The 21487-nt window shown below is 41.9% G+C and overlaps 1 protein-coding gene and 1 pseudogene across 3 annotated transcripts; both read right to left on the bottom strand.

Moving 5' to 3' along the window:
- Positions 1–23: 23 nt before the first annotated feature.
- Positions 24–13850, bottom strand: LOC141007038 (transcription elongation regulator 1-like). Of its 3 annotated transcripts, none has more exons than XM_073479360.1 (21): positions 13791–13850; positions 12400–12643; positions 10865–11017; positions 10295–10577; positions 9959–10195; positions 8174–8233; positions 6969–7169; positions 5992–6098; positions 5596–5684; positions 5310–5470; positions 5014–5095; positions 4737–4872; positions 4524–4613; positions 4295–4413; positions 4013–4163; positions 3674–3838; positions 2810–2992; positions 2321–2500; positions 2069–2152; positions 1593–1693; positions 590–875 (listed from the first exon to the last, which is right to left on the bottom strand). In XM_073479360.1, the coding sequence occupies exons 1-21, from the start codon at positions 13835–13837 to the stop codon at positions 674–676; spliced, it is 3075 nt and encodes a 1024-aa protein (XP_073335461.1). In that variant the 5' UTR covers positions 13838–13850; the 3' UTR covers positions 590–673. The 3 variants fall into 3 exon arrangements, with proteins under 3 accessions (XP_073335463.1, XP_073335461.1, XP_073335462.1); XM_073479361.1 differs by having other exon boundaries at positions 13771–13792; XM_073479362.1 differs by lacking the exon at positions 8174–8233 and having other exon boundaries at positions 24–875.
- Positions 13851–14360: 510 nt separating this feature from the next.
- On the bottom strand, positions 14361–20269 carry LOC141007208 (uncharacterized; annotated as a pseudogene).
- Positions 20270–21487: the final 1218 nt, after the last annotated feature.

The following is a 21487-nucleotide window of genomic DNA, read 5'->3' as shown; positions in this document are numbered from 1 at the left end:
AAAGAAATCCACAGGACGACATATTGAAAAACAGTGGAAGTTGCTTTTATTTCATTCAACAGAGAAACTGCTGCGACATCCGAGTAAACCACTGAGCAGAAACTAACATTCACACTGAGCCGCTGAAACAATGACTGGCACAGTGGAGCAAGTAAGGCTAAAGGACGCCTCAGACACATGCGCGCGCACACACACACACACACACACACACACACACACACACACACACACACACACACACACACACACACACACACACACACACACACACACAGACAGACAGACGCATTCTCACACACACACAACTTCATTTACATCTGCTATCTTACACCTCTGTGGCTGCTCGGGCAGCGACGTTATCACTATCCCTCTCCCTCTAATGTGGTCAGTCAGAGGTGAGGGGTCAAGGTTCACCTTTATATCAGGTAACCTCTGTTCCCTGCTGTTGCCTTAAACGCAGGGCTATTTCAGGGCTAAGAGGCGACATAACACAGAGACCTTAACCGTTCATCTCTATGGTACATCTCTAAGCAACAGCACCCCCGGCAATAACACTGCAAGGCCAGCTGTGGGCCTGGAGGGCGGGGTTCAGGGGGTGTTGGGGGAGGTCATGCTCTGGCCAAAGGGAGGGCGAGGAGGAGTAGGGCACCGGCCGAGAAGATGATGTGATTGGTCACTTGGTAGAGCGTCGGGTGGGCTCAGAGGCCGTGGGAGGAGGCGGTGGGCCACGGCGGTCTAGGTCTTCGATGTAGAACATGATGAGCTTCCTGCGCTCCTCAGGGACACACTCCAGAACGAGGTACCGCTTGTCGTTCTGAAGGATCTTCTCCACATCTTTAAGATGCTGCTCTGACTCCTGGATGAGTTTTCGCGACCTGGGGGAAAGGAGGATGTGGGAAAATCAGAAGACGCCCAGAAAAAGGATGGTAGGAAAGTATACTCGCTGTGCATTGTCTCTTCATGTTGATACTATTTCTCTTCTGTCAGACTTTCACTTGCAAAAAAAAACAAACTTAATTTGACTGGTCAGGGGTAAAAATAAATAAATAAAACAATTGAGAATGTCTTTAAGTGACACAAGATGTTTTTCAAATGGAGAGATGCAACAATTAGTCCTTTACTCTGCAAGTAGATCGAAAGAAAACTAGTTGCCAACTATTTTGAAAATTAACTATTATATTCATTATAGTCATTTTTCAAGCCTTAAATGTAAGGTTTTGTTGTTTTTCTCTATAAACTAAATATGTAAATAATCAGCAGATTAATGGTTAATGAAAAGTTGCAGCCCTAGCCAAATGACAGTTTGCAGCACGTCACCACAATCATGTACCAAAGTTATTAAGACGAGAAAAAAAAAGAAAGAATATAAGAACACATTTCCCCAGACATTTGGACAGTTTGTCTTACAATCTGCTTAATATAGTAGAAAAATAAACGAAACCGTATCTAAACTAGTGGAAAAATTATGAACTATGACAAGTGGAGTTATACGTAGATATTTATGTCATATAACAAGGTAGAATCTCTGTAGGTACAAGAAAACAGTGACAGTTTTGTGTGTTTGTCCAGTCTGTGATAGTGAGTGTACAGACCTGTATGTGATGAACTTTGTCTCCTTCAGCAGGGTTCTGAAGTCAGCTTTGGCTGTGATGTACTTGTCTTTGATGTAGTCTTCAAACTCCCGCTGTCTCTTCTACAAACAGATCAACACATCAGACACAAAACTCTGATAAAATGGATAAAGTGCATTTCACATGAAACTTTACTAAGCTCTGTTAAACTCACACAAGACCTTTACGACAGATACGAATCTTTGGGCTTGAGAAACAATAATGTATTAAAGGATGAGGTTTTGAATGACAGCAGTGACTGTGCTGAGCTGGAAATTGATTGAACCATCACATGGAAAGATTGAGGTCTGCTGTTACTTTGACAACCCTGGCTCAGTTCAGAGAACAAACACATGCTTTTAGTCAGGAGTCTTTCTCGATTGTTTCAGAAAGTGTCTGTAATCTTATCATTTTATAATTATACAAACAAACAACACAAGAGAGGTTAAAAGTCTTACTCTGTCACTAGAAGAGAACTTAATACAGCGAGGGTCCTCCTTGATAACCTTCTTCACCTCCTTCCATGTGGTTGTTAGAGTGATCTACAACATGAACAAAACAATCTGTCAATAATCTTTTAAAATGAATCAGATCAAGTTGAAGCAAGTCAATCAAAAACTAATTACTAAAACATGTAAACAGACATGACATTAAAAATTTGCTCATGTATGCACATGTAAGAAATAAGCAAATACAGACTACATTATTACCATGCTGGTCTCATCCAGTAGCTGCCTGAAATGTTCTTTCTTCTTCTTGGCCAGTGCTTCTACGTGTTCGTTAAACAGCTTCTCCTTCTCCTCTCTCTCCAGCAGTGACGCAGACTCCCAGCGATGGTCCTTCCGCAGGTTGCGACGTGTGTCTGACCACGTGGCATCTGAAGACCGTACCTGAGGAATAAACAAACAACAAACACTTTAATTGCAGAGGAAATTTAAGTATCATTTAATGTTACATGGGATTAAGGTTTCTGTTAAATAATAATGGCACTATTTACTCTTATTATTGTATCATCCCTGCAGTCACAGTCGGAGCTGTAATATTTAACTGCAGAGGCTCAGAAGGAAGAGACATCTACAGCCAGAATCAATTGCTAATTCCTCATTTTTCTTATCAAATCTTATGAAAAAGTGAAAGTGGCTGGCAAAGATAAATTACAACTTAATAAGAATTCAGGAAAAAACTGCAATGCATCTCACCATATCAGACATAAGAGCTTTGAAATGCTGAATGGCCTCCTCCCTCTTGTGCTGCTCCCTTTCTCGGTCGATCTCTTTGGTCTGTTCTGATCGGGCCTTCTGCACCTCCCGCTCCCTCTCTCGGAGACTGGCCTCGATGCGAGCCTGCCGCTCCAATTCCCGCTCCTTATCAATGTCCACGTTCTGTGAAAGATGACGAACAGTGAAAGGTTTTATTGTTATTTGATGTCAAAATTAAGAGTCATTACATAATATACTTGATTTCCAGATCAAGAAATCTCCCATAGAAATCTAATGTTTTTGTCCTGAATATTACACATGATCAATAATAAAGACCTAAAAGTAAAATATAAAATACTTCCATGAAAGAGTAACAAAAACACCATCAATGGTAGTCTGTTTATTAGTCACACACTCTCAAACTCTTCTGTCAGGCTGTAGGACGTGGTCTAAATGATATTTTCTTACAGTCTATGTCTTTTTAAGCTTATCATCCGTGACACCAGTAGTTTGACAGAGTCCATTTTTGCATGTAGGGGTGCTTTGACTCATTTTCACTCAGTCAGGAATTTATTGCCTAAATGGTAATTAAAAATATTACATATAATACATTGTGGTCTAGTCCTTGAATATAATACAAACTCTGCGTTTTTTTATTTAAATTACATACAATATTTTTAGAATCCCATCTTGGCTGTGTGGCACAGTGTTCCCCCCCCCATACACCCACGCTCACAAAACAAATACTTAAGAAAAAGATCATAAAGAGAATAAAAGACTGATTGGGCAGGTGTCCAATAAGTGGCTGATTCATTGCACGTACACACTGAACCCATCATATTCCATAGAGAGAACTGCTCATACCTTGGCTTGTTTCTCCATGTACTGTTTGAAAAGTTCCTCTCTGAGTGCGGAGCTCTCCACAGCCTTGTATCGTTGGTCAGTCTCTAACCTCTCCTTTACTTTGCTCCACCGCTGGCCTCCCTCTATGTGCTGCTCACTTAGGAGATCAAAGAAGTCTTGCTTCACCTGGGAGCAAAACACACACACACACACATCCAAATTTATTAGAAATCTGTGCAAACACCTTTCAACCAGCAAGATTGCAGGACCCCTGCAAATCGTCAATCGACTTCTTTAGCCCAAAAAAACACCACATACTTGTAGAGATACTCTATATTGATACTTGAGTGCGAATGATACCTTCTCTCCTCTGGACTTGGAGTCCTCTTTCTCTCTTTTCCTCATAGCAGTGATGAATTCCATGAAGATAGCCTCCCTGTCCTTCATCTTCTCTATGGTCTTGAACCGCGGGTCTCGGCCGTGCTTCACTGCAAATTCACTAAACGTTGTTCTGTAAAAGGAAAGAAAAGAAAAACACTGCAGTTACAAGTGTCTCAGGCAAGTACCTCCTCAGCACAACAAGAACAACAAAAAAATCCTTATTGTGTTAAATAATAAAATATAATTGGCCTGTCCCTTTACCTGGGTGTGAGCTTTGCATCCTCCATCATTCTCCTGAACTCGTCTTTGGCCTGCATCAGCTTGTTCTTCTTCTCCTTTCTCTCTTCCTCTGCTCTCGTCTTCACATACTGATCAAAAACCTGAAGAGGACGTAAGCATAAAACTATGACTGAAGGATTTTTAAGAAATGGCACATGTAAAGTGCGAAAGTGATAATGAGTAACAGTGAGGGAATAGAGAGAAACTGAACCTGTTTCCTCTCTTTTGGGTTGAGCAGAAGGTAACGTGGGTCAAACACAATCTTGTGAAGCTCTTTGTCCCAAGTGGAGAATGCAGACACCTACAAGTGTGACAGATAACACTGGCATTAGATAGACAGCTTGTGATGGGATCTCCTCAAACAAAAGACTGACAACCTCTGTGTTAAAAAGATGTTGTAACATCAGTATGAAGTTTGTGTTACCCCTCTCTCTAGCAGCATTTCTCTGAACTGGGTCATCCGGGCCTCTAGCGGCACTATAGCTCGTTCTCTGGCAGCTCTGAGCTCTGCCTCCATTGCTGCTTCCTTCTCCGAGTCTGCCTCCTTCACATCTTCCTTCCTGTGAGGGTGAAACCACAAAGAAGAAACCACAAAAAAGGGTGTTCAGGAAGATTGACAATACAATTTCAGTGGGAGAAGGAGACTCCTTAAACTTTTGCAGTACTGTTGTATTAAGTAAAGAGAAACACTCATGACTTACTTTCTCTTTTTGGCTTTGGTCGGCTCCTCATCCTGATTCTCTTCAGTAGCAATAGCTAATTCTGGCTCCTCCTTATTGATACCTGTGTACGAACACACAAAACAAAATAAATACTACACACACTGGAGTATACAGTGTATAAGAGCGATTGCAAGGCCACTCGTTCTGTGACTTTGAACACATAATTACTTCTAATTAAATGCTACTAACAAAGCAAAAAGCTTGAATTTCATCATTCACGATGATCAAACGTTCAATATCATAATCACAGGGTGAGCACATGTGTTTGTCCGCACCTGTCTTCTTGCTGTCCTCCATGCCTCTCTTGTGCGGCGGCTCCTGGATGTGTTTGTCAACATCAGCTCGACCAACCAGCTCCTCGGGCCGGTCCCACATGGACAGCCTCGTTGTTGGGTTATAGAAGAACACGCGATCATCACCCGTCCATACCACACACCTGATATAAATTGATAGATGTACATGCAGGCACGTACAGTGATGAAGAGGGGGAAAAAAAGAGAATACATGACATTAATGCATTTAAGTGAAGGTGTGGGCTGTGATATGATGTGCTGTGCATACCATGGCGTGCCGGGGATAGGGTTGGTGGCTATAGGCCTGGCTTTCTGAGCTGCCTTTTCCTCCTCAGTCATCTCTTCTTCTTTAGGCTCCTTCATAAAGAGAAAAAAAACAGTCCTCTCCATTACTGTAACATTCATACTTTTAAACTACATTTTATTATTTATATTCTTTTATTTTTCAATGGTTTATTTGCAAAAATGTGTGTCTTTCATTAAATGCTATACTACACATGCTAGCCATCTATAGCATGTCTCGTCTTCTGAAATATAAGCCTGTTGTAAATGGTTATATTATTTCTAACACAATACTGTACTTAATTAGGGTCATAGCAACACATTTTTGAGACAGAAAATGTGTTTTTTGTTGTTCAACCTGGTAATTGGACTCTTCACATACCTCCTTCTCATTATTAGCGTTTTCGGCTTTGTTCTCCTCATCCTCCATCTCCATGGCCTCGGCCTCCTCCTGGGCCAGACGCTCCTTGATCTTCTCTGCTTCTTTTTCTGAAGACGGAGGAGTAAAAAGTGCACACACACACACTGTGAGGTAACGGAAAGGGGTAAAATGCAGCTCAGTAAAAGCAAGCTGTCATTAATTCAGCAATGGTTTCATTGTCAGTCATACCTGCGAGTAGGCATGAGACAATATGAAAATCGAATCAAATGGAAACTTATGTAATTACCACTCATGATATTATCCCAATAATCATCAAAATATTCTTAAAACTTTCAAATACAAACTGAATTTTTTTTAATGAAAAACAACCACAAAATCTTAAATAAGTAATCATCAATCATAAAGGTACTCCTGCACTAATAAAGGATAAATAAATGGTGGTAACCATACTCTCACACACAGCAATTTCCCTGTTTTTTTATTTGGAATTCGTAACATTTACACACACATCCAATTTGGCTTGTTTTTGTGGGGGATAAAGTATAAAAGCCACGTCTTCAGACATGGTGGCAGGCTTAGGCAATTCAAAATAAATCAGGAAACCTATATAAGACTGTACATCTGTGAGCTAGACAGCTTTATCAAGTCATTCATGTGAGAATATTAATGATTATCTCCATTCACGATTATCTGGATGATGAAAATTTACCACAATCAACTTATTGTGAGTGTGTTTATCGTGTTCCATGATAAAATCTTTTATTGTCCCATCCCTATCTCCATTGACACAAGTACAGCTGAGTGTTCTTGTGTGTTTGGCATTGCATCTTGTCTGACAAACGAGTGTTGTTGATTAGAAGAAAATCATAGTGGGGGAAGCTGTTGTGATTAGTGCTACTGGAAACCTAGGTCTAGTGGATCAGCTCGCCATGTCAAGCCAGACAACATGTGCATGTGCTCTAGTAAGCAGTGCCTACCTTTCTCCACCAGGGCCTGTGGTTTCTCCCAGGTGGACTCCAGTGTTCGATTGTTGTAGTAGTATGTTTTCCCATCAGCTGTTTTGTACTCTGACCACTCGGGGAGCTGCAACGATCCGGCCATGGTGGCGGGAGCTGCTGAGAGAGCCAGCTGTGGGTGCATCATGGAAACTAAAGGCGGGCCCATTCCAGGAAGCATGCCTGTCATTAGTCAGAGAGGAGAAAGACAGACCATGATTGGCTGAGTCATCTCTCTGTCCAATAGTAGCTGTAGTTGCCTACACATTACAAAAGGCATTAGGTTATATATCAATTTGTGAAATATGATTCCCCGGGTACTTGTAATCAAAAACAGGTGTTAGCGAAACTAGAGAGCTCCACAGGCAGGATAAAACCACTGTCCCTGTAAGTACTTGCCTAGTCATCTAGAAGAGTGGATTATTAGATGAGTGAGTGAATAAAAAAAGAATATTATCAAGTCGGCTCAAGTCTAAAGATGCCTTCAAGAAACATGACTGACTGACAACAAACATAGGCCACATACACAAACAAACAAAGCAGTGACCACACACTCAAACACACAACCATGCCACAAAAGACGACAACCACATGACCACAACATGTAGCCCTACCTGCTATACTACTGAATCACTACAGGGCAACAGAAGCTAGCATAAGAGGAGCTGTCCTAAAAGAAATATCTATCTCAATCATGTTTACACTCACTGACCACCGATATGACTGACCCTAACAATCAACAACACAGCCCAATCTGACAATTAAGATGCTGATTTATCAAGAGTCCTCTCATTTAAAGAGGCAAAAGTGAAAACTGAACACTAATGTTTGCACGAGGGAATGTTTTTATCTTCTGTTTGGTTTAAACACCTTGACTTAGGCTAGTTGTCCTTCAAGACATCTTAAAAGTGTGCTGGTGATGAAATGTTATATAAATACAATAAACTAAACATGTTAATCTGTAAGTATAACCCAAAATGAGTTAATAACAATCAAGCTGTATGTTCTGCTTTTGTCTGTTGGAATGGAAGTAATTTCACTATTGTACACCGGATGGATCATGTTCACAGCATTCACCACCATGCCACTGTTTGAGGGTTCCCATATATCACATATGACTCATGTGGACATCATTCACTACCATGCCATCTACTGTAGGTCTGAGAGACGAGCGGCTGGGTGTTTACCGTTGGCGCTGGGGCCTGCCTTTACACAGGGTGCACCTACTATCTGCATCATTGCTACACCTGCAAGAACAACGGACAAGCAAGCATCTGGTTGAACACAGCAGGACACTAGACATCAACTACCATGGTGTTTAAGCGTTTGTGTGTGTGTTTGTGTGTGTGTGGCCCCACTCAGACAAACACACTCCCAAATTGTGGATTGTGCATCACTGTTATGTAATAACAGTAACTCAGTCTTCGATCGTGTTCATGTGCCTGTAATGCGTTTTTATAGATGTTAAGAATGAGCACAGTGTACTTTGGGTTTACCAATTAGGATCTATTGAGAGGCCATTACTAGATTAACAATTACGTTAGAGGGAACGGAAAGAATTATTGTAAAAAAAAAAAAAAAAAAAAAAAAGAAGAGTGAAAGCATAATGTTGGGAAAAACCACAAATCTCAACATCAATCAGGAAGCTCCCAGTCTGATATTTGTCAGATTAATAACCATCAGCCCTAATCCAGACCTAGCATCCACAAAGAACAAAATAAACTGCGAAACTGAACTACCTGAATGCTTTTTCAATCAATGTAAGTCAAAAGGGACGTTGAGAAAAAAGAAGGAATAGAATAAGATGACAGAAGAGAGGAGAAAAGCAACATAGAAAAACCTTGAAAGCAAACACAGACGACTAACAGCAGCATTTACATTTAAATTTAAGACACTGCACTCAAGACTTGTTGTGTGGCCTGGCAGATCTGTGCTGACCGAACTTAATAGCTTTCCACAAAAAGGAGATATTTAGTGGCGAGTTGCTACTTGTGACATTTACATGTCTAACCTGTGGGTGAGTGCCACAAAGTAATGCTACCCTCCTGTGGTTTTCCAATAGCAGCTCAAGTTGGACCCTATAAACTATATATGAGTTTTCACAAAACATTTATAAATTTATTTTTATACAAATAAGTAACCTTTTAGCATCAGAGTAATTTAAAATCTGGGAGATTCAATCAACTAGAATGAAGACATAACTCTACAGAAACACTTTACATGTCCGACAAAAAAAAAAAAAACTTCCTTACTATTTCGGTTTTATTTCATAATATTTTAGTGGATTCAAATATATCGTACAGCTGTTCCTAATATTGTATAGACTAGAGCTGCAACAACTGGTCAATTAATCGATTGAAAGAAAAGTAATTGCCAAGTAATTTGATAGATAGATCATTTTCAAGCAAAAATATAAAAATTTGCTGGTTCCAGCTTCTTAAATGTAATGTGATTTGTTGGTTTCCTTTGTCATTAATGATGATACATTAGGAGTGCAACAAAACCAATTTGATGATGTCACTTTGGAGTCTGAAAAATTGCGATGAGCATTTTTCAACATCTTATAAACTAAACAATTAATCATGAAAATAATCAGCAGATAAATCAAAAATTAGAGCTGCAACAATTAATCGATAGTTGTCAAAGATTAAATTAATCGTCCACTATTTTAATAATCAATTTTCTGGTTTCTTCCCTCCTCTATGACAGTAAATTGAAAATCTTTGGGTTGTGGACAAAAGAAGACATTTGAGGAAGTCATCTTGGGCTGAACATTTTTCGGACCGAACAACTAAACGACCAAACTGCAGTGGAAACCCTATGATAGCCATTTATAGGGTGTGAATACAAAATCTGCTAAATTTAAAATATATATATATATTTTTGCTCCATCAGCGACTATTTTGTAGCATAGTGCTGACAGCTTGATATTGTGGCCTGTTGGTATCTTGCTCTTAGTGTGAGGTTCTTACCTGGTAGAGGGATGTGCATGCCTGGCAAGGGCACCCTGAAGGGTGGCACCATGACAGGGGGGAAGGCAGGTATGGCTGCAGTGGGCTGGGCCACGCTGTGAGGCAGGCCTGCAGGCAGCAGAGGCACAGTCTGCACCGCCGAAACAGGTGATGGCACCGTTGAAACAGTTACTACAGTGACTGGAGACACAGCAACTGAGGTCACTGTGACAGGGTTTAGGTCTGCTACAACAGTGGCTTTAGAGAAACAAAAAGACAAAAAACAGGATTTTTAGACTTTAGATAATTTGTGTGTGTTTGTGAATGTTTTTGTTTGATATAAGACTTTGTCGTTACCTGCAATGGACACAGAGGGGGAAGACGTGGTGTTGGAGTCTGGACTGGAGCTGAGTGTGCGTGAGGGGGTTGTGGACGGGGCCTGAGTCGGGGAAGCTGCTGCTGCCGTGCTGGCTGTAGTGTTGACACTGCTTGAGCTGGCAGCCACGGTCACCCCCCCGCTGGCACCCGTCCCTGCACCCCCGCCTACAAGTAGAGGGTTGAGTTCAGACTGCTGGATGATCTTCACGCCATCCGGTTTACTCCATGAGGACTCTCTGGTCCTGGCATTGTAGTAATATGCCTAAGGATAACAGACACAACACTTGTTACTTAGGGACAAACGGTTCAAAGAATTTAAAGCTCGACAAGAAAGTGATATTTATCATCAACCCCTGTAATCATGTGGAAACCTTTAATTATAGTGACAATCAAGCTTGTTGATTACATTGTCACTTATGCAAGGTTTTTTTTTAACAAATTACTTTTGGAAAAACTTTAAAACATGCAAAATCACTAATTAATGCTCCATGTTTTTTCTGGACCAGTAAGGCAGCCCTGCTATGTGCTTAAATACGCCTTCTGGCTTACCTTTCCCTCTGCCGTCTTGTTCTCTACCCAGATCTCCTCTGTAGGGTTGAGTGCAGGGGTTCCAGATGCAGGAATGGGGGGCATCCCAGGAGGAAACAGCATTCCTGGAGGGGGTGGCAGGTTACCCATGGGAGGGGGAAGGAACGGAGGTCTCTGCAGCAAAAGATTGACAAAAGAAAACCCAGCAATCAATTTTCAGACTCTACAGAGTAAGGCTAGGAATATTAATGATCCATTAACAGTCCTCCCTCCCTAGAAAAGTGGCCAGTCAGATAAGCAGTCAACTATTTAGCCAGCAGCCAGTGCTTACAGAAACCTCTGAATTCTAATAAGCAAGTTTGGCCATCAATATTTTATCATTTAAGAGAGACTCACACTACATCTAAAAATCGATTAAGATGAAGGTAGTAGCCAAAGTGATTATAAAACAGTGTTAGTCATATTCTTCCTTGACATTGTGATTTCCGCCTTGATCGAAAAGGTTATTCAAGCCAGAGGACAAAAGCTTTCTTTGTGGTCAATTTCTTTGCATGCTCTGCCAGCAAGATGACTTAAATTCAAAAATAAACTGAGGATCATATCTCTGCTAAGGGATTCAAACTTTTCTTTGGATGTATTCACACACTTGCGCACATTAACCCTCGGGGTATTTAACTAATACTCTTGACTTTACACTACCCGCATTTGAAGCAATCAGACAACAACAAACAGTTGTTCCAGCATTATTCCTGTGACATTACAATGACTGTGGGCAACAACTGCAATACATGACAGAGTATACAGGTAAGTAGCACCCTAGTCACCTTTCATACAGGAGATGCATGTATGATGCTGGTCTGCTTAGTGCAGTGTAGTTCTACGCGCTTCACTGATAAACCAGAGAATTAGGCTGAATTATTTCCTGATATAAGTCATTTCAGTTTCATCTCCCTATCTCTGTCCACGAACAACTCTCTCTCCTCGTAGGAGACATTTATGGATATAAAGGATTTTTTAATTTTGTGCCTGAGTGCTTGACATGCTGTTGAGTGAAGAGTTTCCTTCACACTTGGTATGTTTTATGTTGGGAGGTTCCAGCCTGTCGAGTATTACAGATAAGATGAGCCTTGAGGAGATTCCAGACTCCCTTGATAATGATGACTGAGAAACACGTCTGACACTGACTGAGAGTACCCATATCATTTGCCTCTTCTCAGGTGTACTCAGAATGAAGATTAAAACAGAAATATGACAAATAAGAACTACTGCACTCTCTGGAGTCAGTCTCCACAGACTTATATCATTTCCTTTTAACCTGACCATGAAGAAGCTTACAGAGCAAGCATTATGTAAAGTCAGTATTAGACAGCTTGAGGAGTAGTCATGTTAAAATGTGGTTGGGGGATTGCCTCTTTTGAACAGATGGCTCATACATCAACAGGCTTATTTTAGTCTTTGTCCGTCTCTCTATAATTGCTGTGTAGCATATCACCACAGGCAAAGTTAAAATAGTTCAGCCCTGCAGTTCCATAAAAAAAACGTTTGGAAACAGCCACCTGTAGATGTGGAGGTCCGATGGGTGGTGGCATGCCTCCTGGTGGTGGGATGGGCGGCATGTTGGGGTCAAACGGCGGTCGTGCAAATGGGGGTCGTGGCGGGGGTCCCCTCATCATCCCAAAAGGAGGGGGCGGTGGCCGGAGGAGTGGAGGTGGGCCTCGTAACACTGGGGTCTGGGCGGGCACAGGTGCGGGTGCAGGAGCAGGCGCAGGGCCGCGGAACCGCACTGCCTGCTGCGCCATTCTGGTAAACAAATAAAAAACATCATGTTACAGCCAGTGTTTGATGGCAGATCGCAAAGTTGCATGAACAAAAACCATATGATATGACCACCTTCATTAATAAAAACGTGCCAATTTGCTATCAAACTATTATATATATATAAAAAGAACAAAACCGACAAGTAAGGCTGGGCAACATTTATATAAAGGACATATGACATTAACCACAAGTTGTTTTCTTGAATATCACAACATCAGCATCTGTGCGATGATATCAGTATAATGAAGTCTCTTCCACCTGAAATTCTCAAGTAGCGTAGTTTAGATATCATTCTCCAAAATTGTACTCCACGAGGTTAAAAAAGGCACAATGTCTATATGTTGCAAATGATGCAAAATAACATTATATGGTACTGTGCTAAATGATCCAGACAGACTGTGTTGAAGTTAGATGTTTCCTATGGAGGAAGATGCAGTGTAAGATAGGACAGTTTAGCAGATTATTACAAAAACGAATCGCTGCAGAAATACTTTCTTGGGGATGCAATAACACTGACGTGATGATGTGTTTGCAGCGAAGCCTTTGGGTGCAGCACATAATACAGCTCATAAGTGTTTATTATTCCACATGCTTAAATGTTGAATTCAAGGTGAAATCTATTGGCTGTGTAAAGTACATACTCTAGTAATTAATAATTTCAAAAATTCAATCAGTGAATCTCGTACATTTTTAACAAGGCTAAAAGAAATCAGACAGAATGAACGGAGTTGTGTTCCCCTGACTACTAATGAATGTAGCATAGCTTAGCTAGCTAGCTATTATAGCAATAACATTGGTGAACGGAAAACTTGAGACAAGAGTTGTATCTGAACACAAACGTGGGGCCTGGTGAAGAAGACAGTCCTGTGAAAGAGGAAACCACCTGTCTGTGTTTGATCTGACTGCCTGTGTTTACCGCGTGCCACGAGCGGAGATCACAGCCGAGCCGCTTGGCAACACAGGCTAGTTAGCTAGAAGCTAGTTAGCTAGCGTGGCTACATTCACAAGTAAACCCGCTGTTTATCACAACCTCTCGGCCAAAAAAACAACGCCGACAAACTCAATGCAAAATGCCGGCTCGTGCTCAAAAGTGCACCTTGTTACTACACCTTATTTGCTGTTTTCTGACCTGTTTTCGCTGAACCCGATAGTCTCGCTCTCTGCCTGGTCCGCCATTACAGGAAAATGTAAGCACTCTCTTCCTGGAAACGCCCCTTTGTGGCTTCTTCTTTTCCTATTCGCTAAAATCTCACGTCAGTCATTGCGCAGCCCGCGCTCTCTGACCTCTGATTGGATGGTGGTTTTCTAACAGAGGTTTGGCCGACCATTCATTGGTGCGTTTGGGTCCAATTTTTCATTCTGTCTTTGTTCAGTTAGTGTGCAGGGTATTGTTGATAATAAGTTGGACTCACAACCACTTTTTACATGTTCCATTAGCTGTTACCACTTCTCTATGATTTACTGTGGTGTTTTCCTGCCATGCTGTGTGTATATTATGCAGTGGTGCTAAAAGAACTGAAGTCCTCTACTTAAAAGTAATAATCTACCACACTGGAAAAACTACTGCACGACAATTAGATTGAAACAGTTATTGGCAAAGAAATTCTTTAGTCTTTTCTGTTGTTCTAGAATATTTTCTTTATTTGACCATTTAATCAAATGCCAGCGCTGCCTTGCATGTGCTGAACGTCTCCTAGAGTCAAAGTCCAACAACATCAAGTTCTTCCTCATATTTACAAGCCACGCCGTAGTTGGATGAATACTGCTCACTGGGGATAACGTCAGGCTGCTCAAGGCTCTCTGATGTTGTGGTAGAGCCAGTAAGGACTTGTTTGATGTCAGCTGGATGATGCTCCCTGCCACAGCGGCTTTGTCGCCTCTCTTCGCTTCCTCCATGGAGCTGCTGGCATTTGGGTATCTGTCGCAAAACCTGACATAAGCACACAGCAAGTATATTAGACAATGCCCCATTGAATGCATCAAAGCAAATGTCACTGAACTGGGAATTCTGTGAATATTTCACAAACCTTGAACAGTGCATCTTGACCCTGGAGTAAAGGCCCATTGGTTGATACTGGTAAGATGATGGGAAGGGATAGTAGCGCAGTGTACAGGGCATACATGCTGGGGCCCATCAACTTAGTCTGAGCTGGAGGCATGGCCTGTGAGACGAAGGAGAAAACACCTGGATCCTCTCCTGCTGCCTGCCCTGCTGCCTGTCCTGCTGCCTGTAGGGCTGCCTGCCCTGGAGACAAACACGCTGTACTTCTTTTCCTCTTGTGGCAAAACTTATAATCTGGCATGACATAAAGCAGAGAGCCACACTAAGTTAACCATCCATATGAAAACAGGTCTAAACTGGAAATATATCCTACTGTTTATCTACCATACACACAAGGTGTATCAGCTTTGTAATTGCCCATACCAGGGAAGTCCTGCATATGTAGTTTTTTAAGTTTTTGAGCCACTTCAAAGTAGGATCTCTTCTGTTCCTCACTCAGCTTGGACCACTCACTGCTCAGCGTGATACTGGTGTCTATCATGCAGGTTTTGCGCACGACACATCAGTGGATGTTAGACCACACCAAAAAGGCATTCATTGGCTGTCTGATGTTTCCATTCTTGCCTCGGGATGACTGCATCCGCCTTAGGTCTGAAAGAAAGATTTAGTGACTGAAAATCAAGAACATTCAAAACAAGATACAAAGTATGTGTTAGTACATTACTGATCATTTAGGTAGAATCTTTTTTTTTCAGACAAATAAACAAATGAAAAAAAAACATAAAAATATTTTCCTTTCGATATCAAATACATTTTGGGGAATGGATGATTTGTCTATTTACTTTAGGCATATTGGGATATTGGTGCATATATGCATGTGATGGATATGCAATAAAAGTCAAATGAAATGTGTGGCATTGTTTTTGGGGACCAAAAGTACTGATTATGATATGTCACAGAATAAACAATCAAGTTAAAAAAAACACTAAAATATCCCAATATCTAATTTTGAGTAGTGTACTATCAAAGTTGTGCAAACTACGTCAAAGGAACGCTACCGCAGGTCATTCATTCCAACTGCTGTCAGACTGTTCACACCAATAACTCTTAATGTAGCACCATAAGCACCTTCTTATCTTGCACTACTTACCACTTCTACCTCCGCCATCTTGTGCAATTACCCTGTGCAATAATACCATTTTTATTTTTTTTACATATTTATATTTTTCTTTTCTTTCTCCTATTTAAATCTTTTTTTTAAGTATTTTTAAGTCTACTTGTTGTATGTCTGTCTACCTGCTACTGTAACAAGTAAATTTCCCCGATGTGGGATGAATAAAAGTCTAAAGTCGAAAAAAGGAGTCATTATTCTGAAAGAATATATTTTAATGTTGACATTAAATCAAAATGATCCACATCTGATCCTGCAAAAATGTTGACCTCCTTCAGAATTCAGAATTTACATTTTACCTGAAAAAAAAAAGTTTGACTAATACTGTGGACATTTTTTGAGAATATTTTGTTATTTTTGTTATTCCAAACATTTCATCACTCATTCTGTATTTTTATGCTTCCATTCACATAGCCTACCTCAGCGATCACACAGAAGCCTTGTAAAAAAATACCTTCCTCCGTTGGCTGGATGGTAAAAGTGATGATCCGACCAATGGCGTCTTTGCATTAGGGGCCGGTGTTATGCACGGCCCCACCAGAGGGCGCTGCTGTGCAGGGGAGGATTATAAGCTTTTATAAGTTTTCCTGTGTCAAAAATGTCGTTGAGCATAAGTTAATAATAAATTCAACTTTGTCCCCAATGAAATGTCCGCAGTTTTCATTTGATGAACGCAATTTCCTCTGTAGACACGAGATGGCCCTGCGCCTGCAGTGAACTGCTGCGTGTACAGCGCACACTTCAGTTTCGGCAGTGGGGCCTGAAGTTCAGGGCCCCAGAGCGCTTCTCATTGGCTGATTTGAAGCAAGGGCGGGCACTGCACAGGTCTTGTAAGTAAGGTAACATAGCTCATTCACGTTTCATTCATTCATTGATGAATCCAGTTGACTACCTGGATAGATAGTGTGCGATTTAGCGCTTTACCACTTGAGCAGAAGTCGGAGAAAACACGTTTGGGACCACATCGTATGGAGGATTTAATCATTTCTCAAGAGGGAAAAGACAAACAAGGTCATTCAACCAGGAGTGGTTTACGCGGAAAACTTGGTTAACCGTGAGCTCGTCAAAAAAAGGGCCCTCTACTGCTTTCCATGTCTGCTCTTTGGAGGGGAAACCGTCTGGACAACCACTGGATTTAAAGATTTGAAACATATGTCAGAAAGGCTGGTGAAACACGAAAGATGTGCGTCTCATGTGGATAATGCCATCAAGCTGGGTCTTTTAGGGAAAACAAATGTTGCATCTCAGCTTGACAGTGCATACCAACGTGGCATTCAACAGCACAACCGACAGACTGAAGAAAACAAAACAGGTATGTTCTTGGGAGAATTATAACCTGTATAAAACTTTGTGGCAAGTGCGAAATTGCCCTGCGTGGACATGATGAGTCTGCTGGCTCGTTAAACCCCGGCATTTTCAGGTGCGTGTACGAGGGAGACTCCAGGCTGAGGAGCCACCACGATGCTCAACCCTATTTCAAGGGCACTTAAGCAATTATTCAAAATGAACTTGTGGATTGCATGTACAGTGTCTACAAAGATGAGATTGCTCAACAGTTGGCAAATGCACCTTTTGTTGCCGTGCGGGCTGATGAGACCACGTCCTGCAAGTCACAGATGGTCATAGTGCTGCGCTATGGTAAACAACACCGTGACAGAGAGGATTTGGGAATTTATTGAGGCCCAGGCCCTTGAGCCCCTGAACCTGGCTGAACAAGCTCATAGCCAAAACATAACGGGGCGGCAGTTATGAGTGGAAGTGTGCGCGGGGTTCAGACTCTTGTCAAGGAGCGCTATCCTAATGCGCAATTTGTGCACTGTTACGCACATCAACTAAACCTCAGACTTCAGCAGATCTGCTCAGCAAGAATTTCCGAGCTGTAGGTGTTTTTTTGCTGATTTGTCAGCATTCGCCACATTTTTCTCCAATTCCCCAAAGAGGACAGCTGCTCTTGCCGAGACGACGGGATTTCAAAAGCAGGACAGTCAGTGCTGTGTGGGAACGACGTGAGGAGATAAAGGAGTGTTTGAACAACATTCGCACACAAGAGGGATGGGACAGGGTAACCATCAGCGAGGCCTATGGTCTGTCCATGCACCTGCAGGAACCGAGATTTCTACACTTCTTGGAGTTTTTTTCTGAGCTCATGCCAGAAGTGGACATTTTATACAGTGTACTGCAAAAAAGAGACATCGACGCAGCTGGAGGAAAACAACCAACACGGCTGCAGTCATGAAAGAGGCCTGCGACACCACGTTAAGTCAAGTGGAGGACAGGTTCGCTAAAAGTGACCATTTGATTGCAGCAAAACTCATTGACTGCACACTTTTCCCCAAGTTTGTGCAATCCTTTCCAGAGGCTGAACTGGAATGTGCTTTCAAACTATGGCCAATAAACAACAAAGTGAAGCTGAAAACTGAGTTGAAGTCCCTCTACCAGCACAGTGAGCTCAGCAATGGCAACAATACCGCACTTTCTTTACTGAAGTCCATTCATGAGAACACCCTCCAGGAGGCCTTGTCTGAAACCGTGTCATTTCTGCAAATCATCATCACCACACCAATGACAAGCACTGAATCTGAGAGAAACTTCTCCACTCTTAAAAGAATAAAAACTTTTACACGGAATACAATGGGACCCCAGAGACTGAACGCCCTGGCGAGGCTTTCTATTGAAAGTGAACTCATCCTGTTGGATTTTAACAGCAAGGTCACAGAGAAGTTTGCGCACATGAAGGACCGCAGAGCGTCATTCCTCTTCAAGAAGTGATCCTCATCAGTGAGTTTAATTTATTTTTATTCTAAGTGGAATTGATAATGTAGTTTCCATATTGTTTGAATTATAGTGGAATTTGTGTAATGCGTAACTGGCGATACGTGTGTGGGTGTGTGTGGGGGACACAACCTCACGTGGGCTCCCCGAGGGAGCTGTTCACCTGTCTGTGGTGCTGAAATGGCTGTTTGGCTGTGGTATATTGGGTCTCATTCATGAAACGTGAGCAGAACGAATTTGTGTGTAAACTGTTCGCAGACGGAAATTTACGTGCATCTCGCATTCATCAATATTTTAGTAGCTCCGATCTTTTCGTAGCTACTAACAAAATCTACACATGCTGCTGACCACGCGTAGTGCTTGTGTAAATTTAAGAATGCACATAAATAATGCTTGTCACTATTGGAAATTACAATTTAAATTCACATTGCGCTCTGTTATGTACACAATACGCAGATGCCTTTGAAACACGTGATATAGCCTAAACATATGATAAAATATAACACATTTAGTTAAAGTAGTTGGCAATTGGCAGGTTTAAGAAGATTCAGATTAGGTTCATGATTGTGAATTATCTATGTAAATCGACTCAATAGATTACACGTTCTTTCTACATGTTGAATGATGATAATAAAAATATAGGCTCCAGTGGAGGCATGTCGCTGTCTCCACAGGTATAATTCCTGACAGAGAGGTCTCCCCAGTTATCCCCGCGATGCGCTCGTCTGCAGGTGATAGCTGCGACTGTGAGCCTCCTCCTCCTGTGGCTGATATATTTCTTTTGTGTGAGGTTATGCGTTTCTTTGCCTCCAGTTTCATGTCAAACCATTTACGCTTCACCTCGGACATGGTTCTTTGGACTACAGAGACAATATTGACGGCATCTGTCACCTCCCTCCAGGCCTTCGCTTTGCCTGTCCCTGTCACACCACTGCTAACAGATGAAAATAATTTTTTTTTTTTCTTAATTCCACTTCACCCAAAAGTATTTCTATCTCCGCTTCCGCAAAGTTCTTTTTTCTTTCTCTCCCTTTCTTCGTTTGCGCCATGACTGACAGGTCGACTGGATGCAGCTACACCTCCTTATATGGTGGTCATTGGCAATTCATGGGCGGGGATTTATGCTAATAGCTGATTACCGGGAGCGCGCTGTCACTTTACGATGGATTGGCATTCACGATCATACACACGTGTTTACGATCAGATCTGAGTTTCCCGCGGTGTTCATGAATCCGGAGTAGGTTTTTAGTAGCGTAGGCTTTTATGTGCAAATCTACGCACAAATTTACTAACGTTTCATGAATGAGACCCATTATTGTGTGTGGTGGCTTTGTATGTTGATTGCTGTGTGGTAGATTTCTGGATTGCATTATAAGATTTTCCTGCATGGCCCCTCCAGACCCAAATCGCCAATCGGATCATCCGACTATCACTTTGCAGTCCAGGTGAGGCTGGGTTGAGGTCGGCTGGACCTGGGTTCAGGGGTTCTCCAGCGGCAATCATCTGGGAGGTATCCGGCCTCTGGCTTACCTGGAAGGGACACTTTGCTCACCAGATGGAGCCGTTGCACTAACCGGGACCGTGAGGTTGATCCGACGGTGGTGGACCGAACCGAGAGGTGGCCGTGGCTGGGTCTTGGTCTGTGTTGCTGGTAGGCGCACATTCGGTTCTCCTTTTGATTTTTGAGGGTGTCTGTCCATTGTCAGACGGCTCTTTTGGTCCTTGGTCTGTGTTCAACATTTTAAATTGTTGGTTGCCTAGACAACAGAGTTAATGGACGTCATGACGCCGCACCCGCTCAGAAGTTCCAGCTAGCTCTTTAGCTGTTAGCTATTTAACTTTTTAGCATCTTCCAAAATGTGTTTCAAGACAGAAAATAACATCTTGATGACTTTTTCTGTCTTTAAATGACTCACCGACACTAGATATAAATAAAAAGGTGCAATATGTAAGAATTGGCCACCTGTCAAATTCATACTCAAAACAAATACAGTGGTGAAGTGATGATGTATTTTTGTAGGCTGACCTAAGTTAGCGTGGCCCTGGTTCCCTCGATAAAAAGCCACCACGGTGAAGTTAGTTTTAGGTTGTATATTTGACAGACATTCACTCTGGAGACATCCAGCAGCGTCTCAGTTTTCAACCAGTGTTGGCAGCAGGAGGAAGGTTAGCTCGCCTCCCAGAACCTCGCGCTGCGCTGGAGGCTGACTTTGGGACCATCAACAAATTACCCTATTGTTTGTTTGATTTACACAAAAACAATGTTTCTTCATGCTGACTTGATGATATTAGTGAAAATTATGATTAAAAAATGTATACTTAACTGATTTCATGTAGCACACTTATTTTGATTGCTAATGTGTTATGTATTTAATTCGTAGAAATCTTTTCTATAAGAACATGACTTTTTTTTCAGTAGCTCCATGTCATGTGCTTGCCCACATTCAGAACAGCATACTAGACCCCCTGGACCCCCTGCAGTATGCCTACTGGCCCAACAGGTCCACCTCAGGAGCTATCGCTGCTGTTCTCCACTATTCCCTCTCCCACTGTGGACCACAGCTCAGCTTTGAATACGGTCGCGATTTTTAGCGAATACTCCGCCCGATTTTTTCAATAGCTCCCAGGTCGTTTGGCCGATTGACTCCAAATCGATCAGAAATGTGTTCCTATACTGGTAGAATGAGACACAGCAGTTTTTATTGGATTGAGGTGGAATTTGTATTTTTCATGAATATTTTAAAGAAAAGTCACCATTTTTCATGAAAACATCGGACGATTTTTTCAATAGCTCCCAGGTCGTTTGACCGATTGACTCCAAATCGATCAGAAATGTGTTCCTATACTGGTAGAATGAGACACAGCAGTTTTTATTGGATTG

The sequence above is a fragment of the Pagrus major genome, chromosome 13, assembly GCF_040436345.1.
Source record: "Pagrus major chromosome 13, Pma_NU_1.0".
Classification (NCBI taxonomy): domain Eukaryota; kingdom Metazoa; phylum Chordata; class Actinopteri; order Spariformes; family Sparidae; genus Pagrus; species Pagrus major.
This window is presented reverse-complemented; position numbering and strand designations above follow the sequence as displayed.